This window comes from Rhamphochromis longiceps, linkage group LG13 (assembly GCF_057381845.1).
Source record: "Rhamphochromis longiceps isolate RC_006_pf linkage group LG13, R_longiceps_female_GT1.1, whole genome shotgun sequence".
In the NCBI taxonomy this organism is placed as follows: Eukaryota; Metazoa; Chordata; class Actinopteri; order Cichliformes; family Cichlidae; genus Rhamphochromis; species Rhamphochromis longiceps.
The window spans coordinates 28,818,987-28,840,353 of NC_140569.1; the positions used below are offsets into that span (position 1 = coordinate 28,818,987).

Genomic DNA, 21,367 nt, shown 5'->3' on the forward strand with positions numbered 1-21,367 from the left:
TTTGCTGCTGCATACTGGTTACCCCAAGAAATTACGAAGTTGGTGTCCCACCACGGTGACTGTTCCTCAGCTGTTGCTATGTGGATCTTTTTGAGTGCACAGGCCGAGAAGCAGGGGCTAGAGCCAGGCTCCGTTGGCTCCACTGGCCCCCTCTTTAATCACACCCCTGCATTAGAGTTTGAATTTGAAAAGGTTTATTCACACATCCGCTTATTTGGCAGTTTTAGTCCGTTTCAACCCCGTTTCGCTTCCTCTTCGTGCAGTTTTTTCATTTGAACCTTTTTTGTAGCCATCCTAAGACGGCTCACATGTAGTGTATGTCACATTCGCACAGACACACAAATATGTGTACAGGATACAGCAAAGCCGAAGCCTACTGGCTTCCTTAGACATTTCATTTCCTTTTTCCTTCCACTGAAAGCACACCAGACCATTGTACCTCACACACTGTCTGCTCAGCTTTGCTGCATCCACAGTGTGAATACATAATAAGCCACTGCAGCACATATACATCACGCTTCCTGTTTTTAACTTACAGTTGTGTTGAACATCAGTCCTTTTACTCTGAATTGTTACATATTTGGGTTTAATTCTCCATTTACTCCTTATTAATAATGCTGCTGTTATTAGGCCCGCTATTTTTTGCTATACAGTTACCCCGCCAGTGGTATTGTTTTGTAGTCATACTTATAATAACATTATATAATGAGATAAAACTGCGAGGACGGAATCCTAATTAATGCTACGATGTGTAAGTAAGATCTCCCACGTGTAGCTCTGAATAGCTCTGCTCATCTGTTTTGTGTTAATTAATAATTTCATGACTGCGTCAAAGCTTCAGGTGTCTCGAGTGTTTCAAGAGTTCAATAAAGTAACGATGAACTCGTTTGATCGGCGGGGATTGATTATCTGTGGGGACTATCTATACCGAGGCTACAGATAGCAGGTGAGTAGGTGTACGCTAATGTGAGGGCACAATGAGGGCATTGTGGAGATGATGGAGGCAGATATGCAAAGAGCTGCAGAGCCCAATGCAGGTGAAGTGGTCTAAACTTAGTAAGACAGAGATAGAGGTCTGAGTGTACGTGTGGAAGGGAGCATCTCTCTCAAACACACACACACACACACACACACACACACACACACACACACACACACACACACACACACACACACACACACACAGATAAAGACGGTAGCCTCCTTGCTTTGTGTGTGAGAAACAAGGACGATGTTTAGACTGGAGCTGCAGAGACGCGGAGCGAGCGTGCACGCTAGCAACATGCACGTACGTGTGCACGTTCATGTATGCCACACTCTGGCGCTGTTTACACCGAGCTTACGAGGATTCTGGTTTTGGCCCCGGGACCTGTCTGATGTATGTTAATGTGCGTCGCTGTGTGTGTTTGTGTATAACAGGTAGCAGATGTTTTTGCTCGAGGGAGAAATGACTTCCTCTGTTATTGTCAAAGAACAACTGTTAGTGGGCCGAGCGCGGAGCTGGGAACCATCACCGCTACCGAGGCCGGCTCTGCCACCCTGCTGACTTTCACACAGGCGGTAATAAGTCGGATACAAGGAAATGTTTCCATCAGACACTTTTTTTTGGCTAGTTTTTTTTTTTTTTTTTTGCACGATTATAAGAATTCTTTTGTACTGAACATTATAAATCAGAGAAAGTTTAACCACTACTCTGACTTGACTTGCATAAACTCCAAATAAACAGTGACTATCTCACCCCAGATCCTCATCCAGTAGAGCTCTCTGCTATGAAGAGTAGCCTAAAGGTTGTATCAGGGTTTGTATATAGTTAACAACTGACTGTCAAATACAACAAAGTATAATTCAACAGTATTTCAACAATGGTTATTATTCACTTCCACAGTGACCTAAAGGGTCCACTTTTGAAGTAGAAGTCTTCAAATAAAGTTGTTAATGTGTTAATAATGTAAGAGTTTGAGTTTCCCTGTTGCTTCTTTTTCTTAAACTACATCTCACATGTACATCGATGAGCTGTAATGTTGATTTACTGAAATCTTTCAGATTTTTGCATTTCGTCTCATGAAGTTTTCACACACGCTTTTGATTGGGTGATTAGCGTCACATGGGATGAGTTACAACGCATGCGTTTGGTCTGCCGCACGTTTAAGCCGCATTCAGTTGCTTCTGGAGTGAGTCGGTGCGTTCCAGTAGTAAAGTCAGGAAAGTAAAGACAAAGGCTCTGCAGATCAAAATAGGCCTACTGTAAATACAAGAAATGTTGCTCTGAATAAAATGCAAACAGTCTGTCAAAATCTAGTAAATCTGGGTCCTTAAAGAACGGCCTCTGGGTCCGGATCCAGACAGCAGTGCGCCTATTGGTGATGTCACTGCTGGGATTTACAGAACATTAGGATTCACTGACATTTTAAAATGGGAGTCTGAGGGATTTGCTTTTGAAGTCAGCCAGAGGCAACTTGAGAAATTGCGGTTTTATGCACTTTGATTTTAGCTTAATGGATCAGCCTCGAAGCTCGTCCCTTGAAGGCCGGCCTTCGCTGATCCTGGTTCTGCGTAAGGCTTCTTTCTGTTAAAATAGAGTTTTTCCTTCCCACTGTCACCAAGTGCTTGCTCACAGTGGCATCTGAATATTGGGTTCTTGTATATATTATTGTAGGCACTAGGGTTGGGCGATATGTAAAAATTGTCCAACCGACATCAGTCCAATAATCCACGATGGGCGATATATTCACGCATGCGCAGACTTTTTGATGGCCGCAGCAGTGTAATCATGCACGGACTGATTTGCACGTTTACGACACAGAAGTCCAAACATGGATAAACTAATTTCCCAGAAAAATTAGGGCTGTCAGCGCAGTCATAACGATTAACGTGATTAAAAAATTTTACGCGCTCAACTAATCTGGAGCGCAGAATAAACAAACTTTGGATAAACTGTCGAAATGCGGTGACGGAGACATTTCAGGGATTTTGACTCAGTCTGCGCTCCAGGTGGGTTAATTGTTAATCGTGTTAGTCGTCATGATGGTGCGTTAACGCTGACAGCACTAAAAAAAACAAAAAAATATAAAGTCACCAATTTAGGATGAAAGCGGTGTGCCGCTTGTGCAGACGTATAGTGCGAGCAAAGTACCCAAACATGACTAACTTGCATGAGCATGCACGTGTCCACCATCCGGCTGAGTATGCTAGGCTATCACCAGCTTCTGCAGCTCCATCAACAAGCATTTGGGCGCACTCTGAGGAGGGGGCATGTGCTCGCAGATGAAAGAGGGTGCTGTTAAAACAGCGCTACTAATTTTTTATTTCCCCCCCCCCCCCCTGTTGACTGCTTCTATTAGCTCCATTGTTATTAGCAAACTTGCTCATGGGCAAATAAATAAATAAATCGCCCCTGTAAAAACGATCAACGATGGGCTCAGCCTATCGTCGATTGTCGATATATTCGTCCAATCGCCCAACCCTATTAGGCACTTTTACTTCGCAACATAAAGAGCTTGAGGTGACTGCTGTTGCTATATAAATAAGATAAAACTGAATTGAAAGAGTTGCCTTTGTCCTAAATTTCCATACTATATTTCTCAATTTACAACAGTATTTTCACCTTTTACACACTTTTAGTGGCACAGACTGATCTGGGTTTTTGTTTTGTTTTTTCCCCTCGAGATGGAAAGCTTATTTGACTATAACATGTTCTGTGCAGAATATATTACAGTAGTGTGATAGAAATAGGACATTTTCATGCATGCACTGCAGTTCTAGATATACACCGACACTGTACGCAGCGTTTTCAGAAGTCAGAACTCATCCGAGGCAGGCTTCAATGTCCTGGCCTGATTCTCTCTACGTCATCCGGATTTGGTCAGCCTGATTAATTGGTTGCACTTAGGGCAGTGCTGTCTTCTGCGTGGCCTGGGTGAGACCCCTTCCCGGTAATCAAACATCTCTGAAAACCACTGGATTCACTTCAGTCACCCCGTCTTGCCCAAAACCTCTGTTGATACAATCTGGACCAAGCTTAACAAGCCCACCGGATAGACCGGCACTAACCCAACCCGACACTGGACTCCACTCTCGACACGCGCCAGCAGCAGCCCTGGCCCACAGCGCCGGGTACAGGCCAGACATATAAAGCTGCGGCCTGTGGTGGTTTGAGAAGGGCCAACTCGACACATGTAATCCTTTGTGTATTTTCACAACAGAGGCTAAATGAGACTGAGGAGGCTCTTGAATTCGGAGTATCGTTGTAGCCTCGTCTCTGGCAGCAGTTGCGTTGGTGTAGCTTTCCTCAGTGCATTCTTCTCTGCTGTCTTCAAATAATTTTCTTTTGGCCTGACGACTGCTGCCTTTAGCCAGCGATCTGCCTGGGCTTTCTGAGAAAAGCCTCTGGGCTGAACCAGAGAAAGAATGTGTGCGCCTGCACACCCAGTCAGCCTGCTTTTAAAATGCCATCAGATATATCCAGTCCAGTGGGAATCCCAGGTGTCTCGTATTGGTGTCAGACGTTTTGTGCTATTTTGTCAACATACAGGTGGCAGTTCCAACCGGGCAAAGTGGGCAACTGCCCAAAACATTTCTTACAGTGGTAGATATAAACCACTCTTGGTTTATGTCCTTGTTGGTTTATATTGAACCCATTTTATTGTATCTAATTTTTTCCCACTACGTCAACATACATCAGGGATTTATTCATTTGGCAACCCCTATAGTCACAAGTCGTCTCAATGGATGGCTTTGTTTGATGGCTGTATGAATTCTAGGTTATGCAATGTGGTTGCATTACATCGCATTATTTAATATTGTAACCGTTCACTCTTTATCGAATACCGTATTTTTCTGACCATAAGGCGAACCGGATTATAAGATGCATTAAGTGAAACAAAACAATCAGATAAGGCAAACTTTACTCAACTTATTCTTCTTGCTTCCTCCTCGTCCGTAACATTGATTCATTAATGTAGAATTATCTCGCAGCTGCTCTGTTTCCGTGCTGTTGCAGTATATTAATGACTAACCTCATATTGTGGATGGATTATCTCAGTTGTTCTCCTGACTGAAGTTTGATCCGTTTACAGCATCCTGCCATGCGATTGCATTTGTCCCTAACCATCGGGAACCCTCACGTTAACTTTTATTGAGTGGAAAAGAGTTAGCGTTCATCCTCCAGCTTCACTGTTTGTTATGCTAACATAGCTGTGTCGCTAGCGATCACGTAGCACATCATTATATACCAGCTAGCCCAACTTCAGTAACCCTACAAACGTCACTGCTGTTTAGTTTTCTGTCTTCATTTATGTTGGAAGTGATAGCAGAGCTGTACGTTTTCATTTTTTACAGAAATCTCTCAGTCAGAACATGCTATATCATGTTTAGGTGGAAACTAGCGAGCTAACTTCCTGCTAACTCTGTTAAATTTAATAAATTCCGTTTTCATGGATTCCTGGATGTTAAACTTAATTGTTACACCTGGTAAATCAGCAACGCTGATCATTTTATTAAAGGTGAAATAATTTAGACAGTTTTTAACTCTCAGTGTACCGTAGTGTTTGTTTGACTTTGGGACCTGAAGCGGAGTTTTGGCGGTGTTGCCAACTTAGCGACTTTGTCGCTATATTTAGCAAGTTTTCACACCGCCTTAGCGACTTTTTTTTTTTCTAAAAAGCGACTAGCGACAAATCTGGAGACTTTTTCTGGCATTATTGGAGACTTATGACTACTTATTCACATGGAAGCACGTATCGCTCTTACTCTCAACAATCAGCGGTTGCTTCAATCTGCACCTCGCCTGTGCGAAAACGCTCACAGGCGGCAGGTAGTCCTCACGCAGCAGTCGCCCCAAGCTGATGTCAGAGCAGGAGATATTCACCCCTACCCGTTAAAAACTGCAAATGAATCGCGCATGAGCGAAGTTGCTGCTATCGGTTTGCTGTCAGTAAGCACAACCAGAATTCATACATAAGGCGCACTGTCGATTTTTGAGAAAATTAAAGGATTTTAAGTGCGCCTTATAGTGCAGAAAATAGGGTATATTCAAAAGGACTTCATGTGATTCATAATGAGCTTCACTATATTTGTCCAAAACCTTATTTAGGAATATGTTTAGTCTGTCTTCACATCATGATATATCGTGATGTCCTGCCTTAGTGTTGTGTCCAACATTTGGAGACAATTTCCCTACCAGTGTTGGATGCCTGTAAACTTCATAGGTTTACGTCCTGACTTTCTTCTGCAGAATTGATTTGTCTACCACTTATTTCCAATCCATATTGTCGAACAGTTTCCATTAAAAATGTATATATATATTCAGCCATTTTAAAGTTGTCAGTTTTGCCCAAGTACAAATGTAATGTCTCATGTTTATGGTCATTAGTTGCTGTCCACTCATATCATTGATCTTTACTTCTGTTATGTACAAAGTAAACTAACCCCTGGCCTCTTGTTCAGGGAGCTCCTGTTTTACTACTGCAGGATATTCGACAGCTGAGTGTCAATCCTTCACACATGCACACCCCCTATGCTGCTAGTACCAGTATGTACACCCGCCTCTGGACATAATAAAATAACAAACAACTCCCTGGAGGCCAGCTGCGATGCTCTGTTATAACTGTTAACAGTGATATAGTCATGCACATGGAGTGCATTTATAAGCTTTGTTTGTGCAAGAATACGGCCGTGCAGGGCAAGGGAAAGTTTGTGTTTCTTTTGTTTTTTTTTATATTTAGCTCGTCTTTATTGGATCTCTTTTTGTCTAATTGGGCGCGTCCACACTCTGCCTAACCTCTATCTGCTTTTATGTGAACGCCGATTTATGCGTTTCTTTGTGAATGTGTTTTACTGGACGGAGCCCCGGATTGCTGTGCAATTATTTGCGCTTACACTTGCTTTGTGCATGTGCGCGCATGTGCGCTTGCAACAACATGTGGTCAGTCTGTGGTTGCGGCAGTGGGAGGGACGGCAGGGCAGCCTGATAACAGAGTCTGAAGGGACCTCACATCCACCACCACTATTTTTAACGGACCCAAAAGCAGAATGAGGCTTGTTGCAACACACAAAAAGGCACACACAAACAGTTAAATGTCTGCTTAGAGAACAAGGCATACAAGGAGGGTTTGATATTTTCATAATTCAAGTTTTTCTTGTATTTTTTTTGTCTGAAGTTCCAATCCACAGCTATAGGGGGACGCGTGGTTGCACTATGAGGTTCTAAAGTATCTAAAACAGCTGCATTGATAAATATCTTTTTATATGATATAATAAATATGTCTGTTTTGAATAAATGCACTAAAGCCTCGATTATACTTTCTGCATCCACGGCTCCACTGGGATGTGAAGAGATGTGAATTTCACGATCATACGGTGAGCGTGAGAGTCTGTGTTCACGTTCCTGCATGTTTTTTGTGATCATGTAGACTCGTCTGCAGAGTATTTACATTACAATGCACGAACTATGAATGTGCCTCAAGGAGTGAAGTAAAGAGACGAATAACAGGAATGACTTACTGGCAGTTGGGTATCCAGCTGTCCATGTCCGCAGTATAATCAGTATAATCAGGGCTCAACAAAGACAGACTTGCAACCCTTCACACTAACATTCACATCTACCGATCTTTTAGAATGGCCTCTAAACCTAACATGTGTGCCTTTGGACTGTGGGAGGAAGTTTAAGTACCCAGAGAGAACCCACACAGGCACATGCAAACCCAAAACCTCCTGGCTGTGAGGCGACCACTAGACCGCTGTGCCAATTATTTGCAATGTTTGCAAACCTCCATGTTTAAATAGAAGCACATACACTGGATACTTTTTTCATATTTTAATGTATTTTGTTGCCAGCGATGTTACCAACTCTCACCATTCCCTCAAATAGTGTCTGAAGGACTTACAACATGTCACATCTAATCTGAAGAATGTGAAGTATGTTTCTCTGAAAATCTGAAGGATGTGATGCGCATGCTTGAGAATAAATCCACTCTGGAGCTGCCTTTCTTCTGGCTAATGTTAGCTAACTCCAGTGTGCCTGCTAACACAGAAGACCGTCAGATAGCAAAAGCCAGTTTTAAGTGGTTAAGATTTAGCCGCTAATTTATCCAGACTCCCAGAATTCATTTGGTATCCGGCCATTTTTTATATGAGTTTATCAGCTAATAATGTGAACCAAACATTGTCTGATCTATGCAGCCACAGCTAACCCGCTAACCATATCTGTTATTGCTTGGAAAATCATGTCGAAGTGGAAATTGCTTCACCACCTAAGGAGACCCATAAGTCTAACTTATATTTAATGAGCAAGCATAACTACAGTAGCATTTATTTTCTACCTTAATAATAAACAGTGGGCGCTAAACCAGCTAGCTGTATCCATACAGTATAAAAGATGCACCTAGATATACGAAGACAAACGTTTTCACAATCGCCTCATCTCAGTTTCAGAAAAAACAGATGTGTGGAGGATGGATGGGTCTGACTGGGAAACTGGCTGCTCATTGGATTACGTGTCATCAGTCACAACCTCAGCATGAATGTGTTTTAAGGGGTCAAGACACAAAGCCATTATTCTGTACATTTCTATAGGATCACAGGTCTGTTTGCAATCACAGCACCTGCCATCTAGTGGTCTTCAGAGAGAATGCAGGTTATGACATGCCATGCTGTGTTTTATACGGTCTGTGTCTGCAACCTTCATCTCTTTTTATTGTTGCAGCATTCAAAGAGCTGATACATACGTATACAGTACATACGCTTGTCTCCTAGTTGTTTTAAAAGATTCCTGGAAGTCAGTATATAATAGTGCAAGCTCCTTTAAGCATCTTATACATTATAATCATACAATACACAGTACTGCTTTTGTTTTTCATGTCGGAACCAGTTTATTTGACCACAAGTCATATGATCATTTTCCTACAAGTGTGGAAGAAGTAGCAAGAAAGCAGGAAATCCACATTTAGGCAGTCAAGGGGGAAGAAATCGGACATTTGATCAACAAAAATAAGCCTGCAGAAGGTCTCTGTGCTGCTATCTTATCGTCTCCCATTCATTTACGCTTGATCCTATCCCGGGATCTCCTCCCACAGTGGGGTGTAGTTCTGCACTCTGTCTTTGGGAGGAGGAATTCTATAAATATTTCGGTTTTCTCCGTGCCGGGCTGGATTGAGCCGGTTGAGCCTCCCATGCAGGGACTTCCCAACCCGGTGGATGAGGTGTAACTGTGGAGTGCAGCAAGAGAGGGAGAAAAGACAGAGCTCCCTGCTTTGGACACTGGAACCAGTGCTGGAACCGGTGATGCTGCTCAAGCAAACTTTTAATGAGCAGGCGTGTGCTTGTCTAAACTGGAAGTAACAGCACAGACCACAAAGCATATCGAAAAACCTCTGGAGTACTTTTTGATCTGCACTTTTTCTTTCTTTTTTTATTTTAGCAAAGTGATAAAATCTTAATAATGTGGTTAAATGATTAACTGCTCTTATATCAGTAAGCTAATCAAGGCCACCATTGAGTTAGAAGTCAGACCCACAAGCTTTCTTTAGAACTCAACTATTTTGTAATATCTTGTATGGCTGTGCACCAGCAAGTTTTAAAAGACACTTGATGAAGTTTCTAGATTTAAACCCCCACCAGAATAGATTCAACATTTCATCATCCACGCAGGTAAACAAGATTATTTTAGTCTGGCACCGTGGCCGTGAGCAAACAGGGTGATAGGTTACTTTTAGAATGACTTCCTTTGCCGAGCTTGTTGGAACTGGCAGTGAAAATGAAGACATATTCTTATGTTTGAAATAATGGGAATCAAAATTACTTGGAAATGTTCAATATTTGGTTTGGGAATCTGCTCCAGCTCTGGCTTCTCGTAGGTGGAAAAGCCCTGAGAGAGAGCTGACAGCGAGAGGAAGAAGGACCTGGAGGTGTGGAAGCTGTTTGTGTGAGCCAGTGGGTGTTGCCTGGGCGTGGAGACTGCAGGAGATGAGATGGGGCAGGCCAGAACTCAGCGGCCAGGCTTGGTGCTACGTGGTCGCCCTGGTTTTCCCCACGTTGCCTTCCCTGCATAGCGTAATGAATGGCTTCCTACTGGTCTGTGGCCATGGCCCCAGCTTAAAGAGTATACTTACCAAGGCCCAGAATACACACCCCAACCAGCCAGCCAGCCTGTGTCCTGGCCTCTGAATACTCCCAACCGCCAGTCCACCTGCTGCAGACTGGCTCAGTCTCTCATTGGCAAATCGGCCGAAGTGAAAAGAATGATTAAATCTTCATCGGGAAACTTCTTGCTTTCCTGTCCAGAGACCAGAGGTCACACGCCAGGATGGAAAGATGCTCCTTTGGAGCAAGCAGCGTGTTGACCTTTCAAAGTGTGCTTTGAGTATTTACTGGAGAAGAGGGAACATCAAAAGGGACAACTCTGACCATCTTCTTGTCATTTAGGTTGAGCAACTAGTGGTTGGTGGAGTTGCTGTGTAGGATTAACATGTTCGCGTCCCGGGCTGTTTGGCTCAGTGTAATAAATAAAACAAGACAGAAAGCCCGTCTAACAATAATTTCCCATGTAAGATTTCTTTTTATGATTGGTTTGTAAATGCACCATAAAAACCATTAAATTCCAGACAAAGAGGAGTATTTGTGCTGTAGTCCAGACGTGGTTGGTGTCCAAGTAAATTTTCCTCCAGGGAATTCGTATTTATTGTCTTGTAATTACTGATGATTCGCAAGTTTCATTCAGCGCACAGTGTTTTCTCACCCTTTAGTCCAACATTTAGGAGCTCACCCTGTTGCCAAATGCAGTCATATAGCCAACAGTAGAAAATCCCCATCAGTAGTGGTTTGATGCTTCATTTCATAATGAACCTATTAAGACTGAGTGCAAACCCAAACATGTTACACTATCCCTTTAAGGTGTGATGTCATTGCGTGGCTTACCCTTTAGAGCCTAAGGCAAACCACGATTCATTTCACTGATAACACGTCCTACAAGGTCCATCTTTTATCTACACTTACACACTGTAGCTTGTGATTCAGTAGTTACTGTCTACATGCATCAGACTCTCCTTTTATTAGATCTCTGCCACACAATGTGGTTGAAAAAGAGGGGAAAAACCACTCGAACAACAGAGTATCAGTAACATGTATGTGTATGTATCACTCTGCCAAGATGTAAAGATGAGTGGAGTTTAGTCTGTTTCTGTAGGGCTTGTAGATAATTCTCTGTGACTCTGACTCCTGTATAATAAATATCCATTCTGTCTTTTTCAATTTGTGTGTGTGTGCACGTGTCGGTCTGCAGGTGCTGTTTCTCTTGCGCTCCTACCAGACTGACTCACACAGACCCCTGCCAGCAGGAAGCGGCATCGGTGAAGCTCTCTGTCAGCGCATGTGGCTCGCTTCTCGGTAATCCTAAACACGCCCACACACAAACACACAGATAAGCATCCATCCCTCTTTTCCAGCTCCCTCGCCAGAAGAATAGCTCCTTGTCTCACCGTACATCCCCTCCCCGGCCCTGTCCGCTTCATGTCCTGCCCCGGCTTCCATTTCAAAGAGACTGCCTGCTGACCCATCTGCATGCAGTCCCCCCCCCCTACTTTCCCTCTACCTCTTGCCCTCCTGCTAAAAGTCCAGGCCTCAAGTTGGGGCACAGTTACCTGCCACCCTCCCCCCACCAACTCCTCCTCTTCTGTGTGAGGTCAGGTTTAGGTCTCCTGTGCTCAGGCCCTACAGCAGATAACACAGCGCCACTGAGTTAGCAACACTAGCCCTACTAGCTCTGCTTGGTTACACTGATGAGCTTTTATTAAGATGACGAGGTGAATTCTTGCTCACCAGAGCGTACCCAGAGTCTGCTCGTTTGATCGCCCGGCGCCGGGAGCCCGGCGCCCAGATCTAAGGACATCACAGGTCAGAGTATCTTTGTTTTTGGGAAAAGAAAACCTCCCAAACTCATCCAGATCACCACTAATTTGAGGCAGCCGCCTTCCAAAAAGGATGGAATGCATTGTTCGTCTGGTCTGAGTCAGTGTTGGGTTTTGGCCTCACACCGATCCTTGTGTTGTGTCATTTTGGACTTTTTCTGGCTCCGCGAGGGTGTCCGCGCTGGAGCGATGACTCTGGCGACGTGAAGGGCCGGCGTCAGCCTGTTAGGACCTTCTCCAGTGTGTAGTTTGGATCGCGATCTAACGATTCAACTTCTTACAGCGTGTTTGATGATGTTAGCTCACATTCACAGGACTCATCGCTGCCAGAATCTGTCATTAGTTAACCAACAGTCGCTCCTCTCTCTCATACACACACCGTGCTCCATCTCGAGTATCGTGCGTGTATTAAGCGTGCAGGCGGCTGATGTGGGGGCATGTGCGCGTTATTAATATCCGAGTGATGAAAACATGACGTCAAGCTCGCACACTGTCTCTGTTGTTTTCTCTCGCACACACTCGCACACACACTTGTGGCCTCTTGCAGTGCTGTGGTCACAATCTTGATAGAACGCACACACTTTGCAGCGGCCACACATAAACTGGGTCGACATTTACAAATAATATGACAGCAGCGAGAGCTTTACTTCACTAATGTGCAGGGCAGGAATAAAAAGAGAATAACACCAAGTCGTTCGTGTTTTGAAGCCTTTGTGTGAAAACTCCTGTGACATTCAGGAAATAAGTCCCGTCTAGGATGACAGAGCTGGGGGCAACTCATATGATTCTGGCCTATTCTCAGCCATCAGGATTCATCAAAAATGAGAACACAAATCACTGTGCCATTCAGTGTCTGATCCCATGAGCTACAGACCCACTAATAACAGTAACTGTTTGTCTGTGTCAGTACAATTAAGTGGTTTATGTGTCGTTCCGTGGAAAGATGAAATGTTTTGCTGATTAGCTGATGAACAGCTTTGGGTTTTTTTTGGTTTTCCTTCTTGTGTTGACCTGCACTGACACTCAGGACTTGCAGGAAAAACAAACACCATCCATGCCTCCATCTGTTATTGCCATCCGTGGGCAGCAGTACAAGCAGAGAAACCCAGGCTTCACTCTCCCCGGCCACCTCCGCACTCCAAAGCCAGCTCCAGGGGCTCATCCCAGGTTTACAGGTCCTGAACGCCTCACCCAGGAGGCGTTCAGGACCTTACTTGTTACCGATCAACAAGGAAGCGAGCAGTCTGATAGTGAAGTGCTGTGTTGGGGCATATGGTACTATAAGGTCTTTCAGATAAGACGGGTCCCGATTATTAAGGCCGTGGATGTGACCAATGTGACAAAGCTGCCACTGCTTTCAGATGTTTACAGTGTATGAAGTTTCCAGTTTATTAGGAACACCTAACTCGCGCTGTTGCAGTGCAACACAAAAATCATGCAGGGCTGTTTCTAATGTTCGGTTTTTGAAGCCTCTCTCAGAGAGGTGTTTACTCAACCGTGTGGTCATTTCAGCTGATTGTTTCCTTTGCTCTGATTTATTTTATCTGGTGAATTTTTAGATGTTTCGCTTGTTTGACTGTTGAACTGTAGGTCCAGGGTGTGTTTTTTCTTTAGCTTATGTTTGAATTTTATGGCGTTTTGTGACTTTATATGTTATATTTATGTTGGCAGGTTTGTTAATTTGCTCAACTAAATTGAAAGCTTAAAGCTTGACACCCTACTGAGTGAATGTAAACACTTTGTGCTGCATACATTTGTGTAGGGAGCAGACTGGATATGGCTGGGAAAAAGGTATTTAAATGGATTTTATCCACCTCCTGGTTAGAAGGTCGTACAGTGCTGTGCAAAAGCGGCATGAGCCACAGAGCCCACACTCAGTTACAGCAGAGATCACAAACGTTCTCACAAGCAATAAATGCACCGAGTTGGCCATGCCCATTGCCTTAATTCAACAGTTTGTGGTGAGGCATCAGCCGGTTCGTGAAGAAAATCTTCGTCTGTGATCTTAATGGGAAACAGATGATCAGTGACTGGAGGCTGCAGTGTTATCTCTTTAAATCGATAAGCAGTTTAGGAACATTTAGGCAGCCTACTTGATAATAGAGATCCTTCATTATTAACAGCTCTTAAACACAAACTCTGTTTTTCCCCCCAACGTGTCTAAATGTTTCTACGGCTTTTGAGGGTCAACCGATTTCAGTCAATTTTCTGTGCTGAATCAAAGACGGCCTCGTGTTTCTCTCTTTTCAGACAGAACAGTTGTGTGGTGACCAGAGGAGCCTTTGTGGATGTGTTGGTGTGCCTGTGCGGGCCTGAGATCAGCATTCTGGAAGGTGAGTAGTAATTGTGGGATCACTACTTTTCACCGGAGTTTTAATGAAGACCTGCAGAAATATGCAGAGCGTGACACAAATGCAAGTCCTGCACACTACCCACAACCACGTGGTGACACACATACAGTGACATGAAAAGGTTTGTCTGTGTGTAAAACACAAGCTGATTAGATTGATCATCGAAGCCAAAAAGCTGTATTTTAATCATCCACTTTGATCCAGTCTGGATCAGGATGGTTTAGGTGTTTGTTACTGAACTTGTAAAGATGACACCAAAAATAGTAGACATGGTTAAGACAGAAGTTCAAACTGAGCATCAGAATTGGGAAGAAAGGAGATCAAAGTGACTTTGATTGTGACATGGGTGTTGGGGACAGAGCGGCTGATTGGAGCATTTCAGAAACTGCAGATCTGCTCTGATTTCCTCACACAGGCATCGTTACAGAGAAAGTTCTCTGGATATTTTCTCTGGATGAAAATGCCTTGTTGATTTCTGAGGTCAAAGGAGAAGGAGCACACTGCTTTGACATGATATGAAGGCAACAATAGCCACTTGTAAGAAAAAGATAACTTTTTATTGTCAGTGCACACTCATACCTAATATACCTTATTTTTCGGACCATAAGGCGCATTAAGCAAAAACAAGCATTTGCATTCATTCTCCAGCTTTACTGTGTTTATGTTATGCTAACATAGCTGCGTTGCTAGTGATAACGTAGCACATCATTATATACCAGCTAGCCAGTCAGAACATGGTATATCATGTTTAGGTGGAAATTAGCGAGATAACTTCCTGCTAACTTCTAACTCTGTTAAATTTAATAAATCCTGTTTTCATGGATGCCTGGATGTTAAACATAATTGTTACACCTGGTAAAGCAGCAGCGCTGCTCATTTTATTAAAGATAAAATAATTTAGACAGTTTGTAACTCTCAGTGATGCCGCAGTGTTCGTTTGACTGTGGGACCTGAAGAAGACCGAGTTTTGGACCCAGATCTCTCCGCGAGGCTCCTGACTACGGCAGCCGTAATGCTCCGGCAATACATCAACCGGTGCAGCTTTGTATCTTACCAAAGTCGTACCAAAACATTTTTTGACAGATTTTCGAGCACCGCATAAAATCGATTCAAGGTCAGTAGCACAACCAGAATTCATACATAGACCACAGTCTGTCAGACTCGGCCCCCACCGGTCCAGCACCATCACACTCAGCACCGGGTCTCCACAAGGATGTGTTTTGAGTCCCCTCCTGTTTACGCTCTACACATCCGACTGCTCCCCTACCCATCTCTCAAACACCATCATAAAGTTCGCGGATGACACCACAGTGGTTGGACTCATCTCAAGGGGGGATGAGTCGGACTACAGAGATGAGGTCAACAGACTGACTGAGTGGTGTTCAGTTAACAACCTCCAACTGAACACCACGAAAACTAAAGAACTTATCTTGGACTTCAGGAAGGGCAGAGCAGACCCGGCCCCACTTTACATTCACGGGAGCTGTGTGGAGAGGGTACACTCCATGAGGTTTCTGGGCGTGCACATCTCTGCTGACCTCTCCTGGACTGCAAATACTACAGCGGTGGTTAAAAAGGCCCAGCAGCGTCTCCACTTTCTGAGAGTGCTCAGGAGGAACAACCTGGAGGAGAGGCTGCTGGTGACATTTTACAGAGCCACCATAGAGAGCATCCTAACGTACGGCATAACAACATGGTATGCAGGGTGCTCAGCTGCAGACAGGAAAGTACTGCAGAGGGTCATCAACACAGCCCAGAAGATCACTGGCTGCTCTCTGCCCAGCCTGGAGGTCACTGCAAACTCTCGGTACCTCAGCAGAGCTGGCAATATCATCAAGGACCACTCTCACCCCAGCAACCAACTGTTTGAACTATTACCGTCAGGCCGACGGTACAGGTCACATAAAACCAGGACAAACAGATTCAGGGATAGCTTCTTTCCCAGAGCTATCACCGTAGTAAATAAGCACAAAAACAATTGAACCTATTCCATACCGTCACTGTCATTATATTATGCTGCTATTCATACTGTCATTATATTAATGCTGCTATCCTGTATATATTGTACATACTATTGTTTGAGTACTTACGATTGTTTTTTTTTTGTACTTTTTATATTTTACATTTATATTTATTATTGAAACTTGCACCAAGGGAGTGGCACTCCAATTTCGTTGTACTCTGTACAATGACAATAAAGGCTATTCTATTCTACATAAGGCGGACTGTCGATTTTTAAAAAAGTTTTTTAAGTGCGTCTTATAGTGCGGAAAATACGGTAATAGTACAACGAAAGTGTCCCACATCAATACTGCGCGCAACTAAACACAACACAGTAACTTAAAGTGGGTTTTTTTTTAAAGTGCAAGAAAGGTATGAGCAAAAAAAGGAATGTCTTAATAAATGAATAAAAGAATGAGTGTTTATTGCACATTATTATTATTGTTATTGCCCCCACAAAAGTCCAAGGAGGTAGCCAATCAGGTGAGCTGTTAGCATTGATTAGGGCTGTTGTAAAAGTTGTCCTTCAGTGTGTTTGTCCACGACCTCAGCAGCCTGACTCTCAGGAGCTGAAACACCCGGTGTCCTCGGTGTGTGCAGTCCCGTGGCCCCCTGAGACAGCGAGTGCTGTACAGGTCCTTCAGGGAGGGAAGAGGATGTCCAGTGATTTTTGGGGCCATATTAATGACCCTCTGAAGTGCCTTTTTGTGTGCAGCTGGAGAAACATACACAGATGCAGTATGTCAGCAGCCAAAGTATGCAGAAGAACATCTCTAAGTGCAAAACAGCCTTGAAGCATGAGTTCACCAAACATGAGAAGGTTTGAAAAAACCTGCTCCGAGTCCATTTCTGGTGCAGTATTTGGTTTGTAGGGTCAGCATTTTGTGTAAACAGCATGAAATCATGGATCCGTCCTGCCTTGTATCATTAGTTCGGGCTGCTGGTGGTGTAGTGCTTCACACTCTGGACCCCTCAACACCAACTGAGCGTCATTTAAGTCACTATCTGAGTTTTGTTGCTCAACATGTTCATGTCTTTATGAGCACAGTGTATCCATCTTCCTGCTTCCACCAGGATAACGCAACATATCATAAACCTCAGATCATCTCAAACTGGTTTCTTTAAGATTTCAGTGAATTCACTGCAGTCAGATGGCCTCTACTGTCAACAGAGCACGTTTGGGATGGGGTGGAACAGGAGATTGGTATCCTGGATGTGTTGAATTGACAACACAAAGTATTCAGGCAGTTCTCAAGACAACGGTGGGTTCAGCATAATACCAAGAACGTGTACCTAATAAAGTGGTGTTCTTTAGGCACCCTAAAGAGGACTGTGAACAGGACATAGTCCTGACACTTCTGTAGGAGTTATCTTAGAGCTCAAATGAATTTTACAAGAGCTTTTTTTCCTTTTATTCACTCTAAAATTGTACAAAACCAAAAATCCTACCCTCTGTTAAAGTGTTGAACATCATTTCTCTTTAACGTCCTCTCACCTCACCGATCGGGCGTTTGCAGTCGTAGCGCCTAAGCTGTGGAATAATTTACCCCCATACATCAGACAGGCTCCTACTGCCAATCTTTTTAAATCTTATCTTAAAACACATTTTTATTTACTGACTTTTAATACAGCATGAGAGTTATTTGTTAATTCATATTTGGTGTTTGCCATCAATACTAATAAAGTTATTTTATTAGGTATGTTGTATTCTTGTACAGCACTTTGGTCAACGCTCCTGTTGTAATTAAATGTGCGATATAAATAAATAAACTATAACTAACCTAAAATCATGTTAGCTAACGGGCCATAAATGTTGCTGTGCTGTTTAAAACATTCCAGCTTGCCTTAGAAACACTAAAAATTGGAGCCAGAAGATAAAATCCTCACTTTGACAACTTGAAATGAAACGATCTACATCTGGTGTTCCTATTTGCCCACTCGCTCATGCTCCACCTGTCCACCAAATTTCCTAAACTTTCCTCTGCAGCTTCCTTTTATTTAAACGTTCTTGCTGACTAAAGTAAAATCTCTTTGTTAAAAGATCTTTTCTGGGTTCGGTGTATTCTAGTCGAACAGAGTGATGGATATTTGAGTTTTGCTGCTTGTCACGGCGTTGCCCGGCATTTCACCAGCTCAGCAAGCAGCAGCTGCTTTCAGTCCATTTGCTTCGAATTTGACGTCGGAGCTTTCATCATCTGAACGGACAACCGTGCAACTTTTGTTGGCGAGGCTGTGCACCACTGCGCTCTCCGTTTAGACTTATTGTTGACAGGAGTCTGCTTCGTGTATCGGGTAGTTCAGAGAAGCCTCCTGGTGCGTGCGTGTGCACGCTTGTGCGGTCATGTGCGCACGCACGCAGACCTGCGGGGTCTCCACGCTGGAGGAATGTGAAACCGAAGGCGAGCGATCTGTGACAGATGGTGGGGTTGCGTCTGTGACCCAGTTTATGGAGGAGTGCTGTACAGAGAGGAAAGAGGGAAAGGGGAGGAGGGCACCGATGTTTTCAGTGGGCCATGTGCTGAGCACATGTTGGTCTTGACAGTGGAAATACCGAGGATTTCTCCAAACAAGCCTGTAGATTGGCCTGACTTGGCTCTCCTCCTTACATAACTAAATAAGCAGCCTGGAGCTTACACACCTCTAATGCCTCGATTATTATCATAAGTCTGTCTTTGGTTTCACCCGCTCTGGTGGTGGCCTTTTTATTTCTCCTTCTTTTTTGTTCCTGCTCCTCACCTCTAATCACTTCCCCTGTTCCTCTTGTGTAATTGCACTTCTCACTTGAATCAGATTTAAAAAGCCACAGGTTTTGGAAGTTCATTTGAAAGCAGCAGGCTCTTAAGAGCGCCTGGCACCAGAGGAAAAGAAGGTGAACAATCCCCTTTTTCAATATTACTTTTTTTCCCTCCCCTCTTTTAACTGGCTCCCTGCATTAAGTAGGAACTTTGCATTTACCAGCCAATTCCTCTCAGCTCTGAACACAGCTCTTTGTTCATGAGTGTGCACACATTTCTCTGCTCCAGCTCTTTGATCTGTGCTGTCCATTGCTTCATCTCCACCTCAGCCAGCCTGCTGTTTCTTTGCTTTCCAGCCTTGCCAGTAAAATAAACTGAAAGCTTTAGCAGGAGAGAGAGAGGAGAGTGGAAGCCGGACACTAACAGGAGGTAAAAATCAAACAAAAATGAACTTGTTTTCATTAGTGTGCTTTCACATGATGATGATGATGATGAAACAGCCGCTTAAGACCGGAGTCTGGCCTTAATTTGTTCTGTTCTGGTAAACTGCAACACGTACTGTAATTCTTTTCAGCCCCATCAGTTTTCGTGTGCTGTTTGTAGACACGATCTTCAATTTTCTAGTCTTTTAACTTGAAAAAAGGAGGAAAAGAATTAGAGGAAAAGTCAAGAAAAAAAGTCAAAATCAGTTTTATAGCCCCCTGTTCATATACATCAGGGTTGTCAAACAGGCAAATAGTCCAGTCCGGCTCACTGCAAAACTTTGGAGGAAGGATCAAGGATTACGTGTGTAGTTTAACTTTTTTACGCTGGCAGAAAGGGGAGTTTTGTTGGTCCGGCCCACTCAAGATCAAAGTGGGCTGTATGTGGCTCACAATGTACAGTCCATCCATTCGCTTCTGCTTATCCTTTTCAGGATGGCGGGGGCGCTGGAGCCTATCCCAGCTGTCATAGGGCGAGAGGCGGGGTACACCCTGGACAGGTCGCCAGTCTGTCGCAGGGACAGACAGCCATTTGCGCTCACATTCACTCGCACATTCACACCGAGTGGCAATTTGGATTATCCAATTAACCTATCCCCACAAGCTGCATGTCTTTGGACTGCGGGAGGAAGCCGGAGTACCCGGAGGGAACCCACGCAAACACGGGGAGAACATGCAAACTCCACACAGAAAGACCCCGGCCTGATGGTGGAATTGAACTCAGGACCTGCTTGCTGTGCGGCAACAGTGCCACCGTGCTGCCCTCAATGTACAGTCTCACATCCCTGATATAAATATTGCACGTTTAGCCATTTGCAACCAGGAATTGGATCTTTCTACAGTTTAAGCATCCTTTAAATGTTGCTGTGATTTGTCTCTGAATCGTTCATAAGATCTTTTTCATGAGTGTGCATGTGCCCCGTACAACTGACTTATTTAAATATATAATTTATTTAATATAACCATATAACGGTTCCCTCTTTTTATCTAAGTAGGCTTACTTTGTGATTAAAAACAGAGCAGTTATCAGGGACCCCCACTAGAGCACCTCTGGAAAACACACAACAGGAAGGCTAGCTGGTTAGCAGTGACTGGCTTGAAGTGGATGCACAAGTACAAAATACTAAAATGAGTCTCCAGATATATTTTAGTGGCCGTTAATTTGGCGGATGCAGTTTCAAGAGTGTGGCTAGCTTTAGCAGTGCTAGTAGCAGCAGCTTTCTTTCCTTGTAGGTCAGAGTCTACAGGCCTGTGAGAGTGTGGTTAGGTACCGCTCTGGTTGAGTGGTTATATGACAGTTTACTGCGGCACAGCTGCTATTCTAGGTCAAAAAAGTGCAGAAACGCACTAGTTAGCACGGCTGTCATCTGCCAATCCACCTTACATATAGACCTAAACTTCCCGTCACAGAGGTGTGATGCTGCTAGTGGCGAGAGGCATCGTAACTTCTCAGAGCAGATACCTGTCGTTGCGCTTTTTAAAATCAATGATTTGTTTAACTGAGTGGTTTTTCTGATGCACCAATGTTTCAACATCTACAGTGCTGTGCAAAAGTCTCGAGCCACCCCTCACTGTTTGTTTCCAAGGACCCAGACTTTTTCACACAACCAGTCTCCATATGGAAGTTTTGCTTTTGAACTATATTTTTTTAATCATTTTATTTGTCCACTTCTTGTACCTGACTATTTTTAAAGGAATGGTTGCTCCCCAAACACTCTGCCAATGCAGTAAAAGCATACGTGGATAGAAAAACACACAATGGAACAATATCAGTTATGGGTTTTCGTCCCCAGAGCCTGGACTGCAACATTATTGAAGCAGTGTATGATCATCCCGACAGAACAGAATCCGGTCTTTAAGTGACGACGTATGAATCCTGCTTCGGCGTCCAAACTACT

The 21,367-nt window shown here is 43.8% G+C and overlaps 2 protein-coding genes across 3 annotated transcripts in view; one reads left to right on the top strand and one right to left on the bottom strand.

Moving 5' to 3' along the window:
- The window catches only part of plekhh2 (pleckstrin homology domain containing, family H (with MyTH4 domain) member 2), a 273,542-nt gene that overhangs the window by 161,324 nt on the left and 90,851 nt on the right, over positions 1–21,367 (bottom strand). The gene's annotated exons all lie outside the window — the stretch shown is intronic.
- The window catches only part of thada (THADA armadillo repeat containing), a 123,329-nt gene that overhangs the window by 66,663 nt on the left and 35,299 nt on the right, over positions 1–21,367 (top strand). Inside the window, exons 30-31 of the mRNA XM_085428925.1 lie at positions 11,276–11,379; positions 14,151–14,233. Of these exons, the coding sequence (XP_085285051.1) occupies positions 11,276–11,379; positions 14,151–14,233 (187 nt within the window). The remainder of the gene's footprint in view (positions 1–11,275; positions 11,380–14,150; positions 14,234–21,367) is intronic.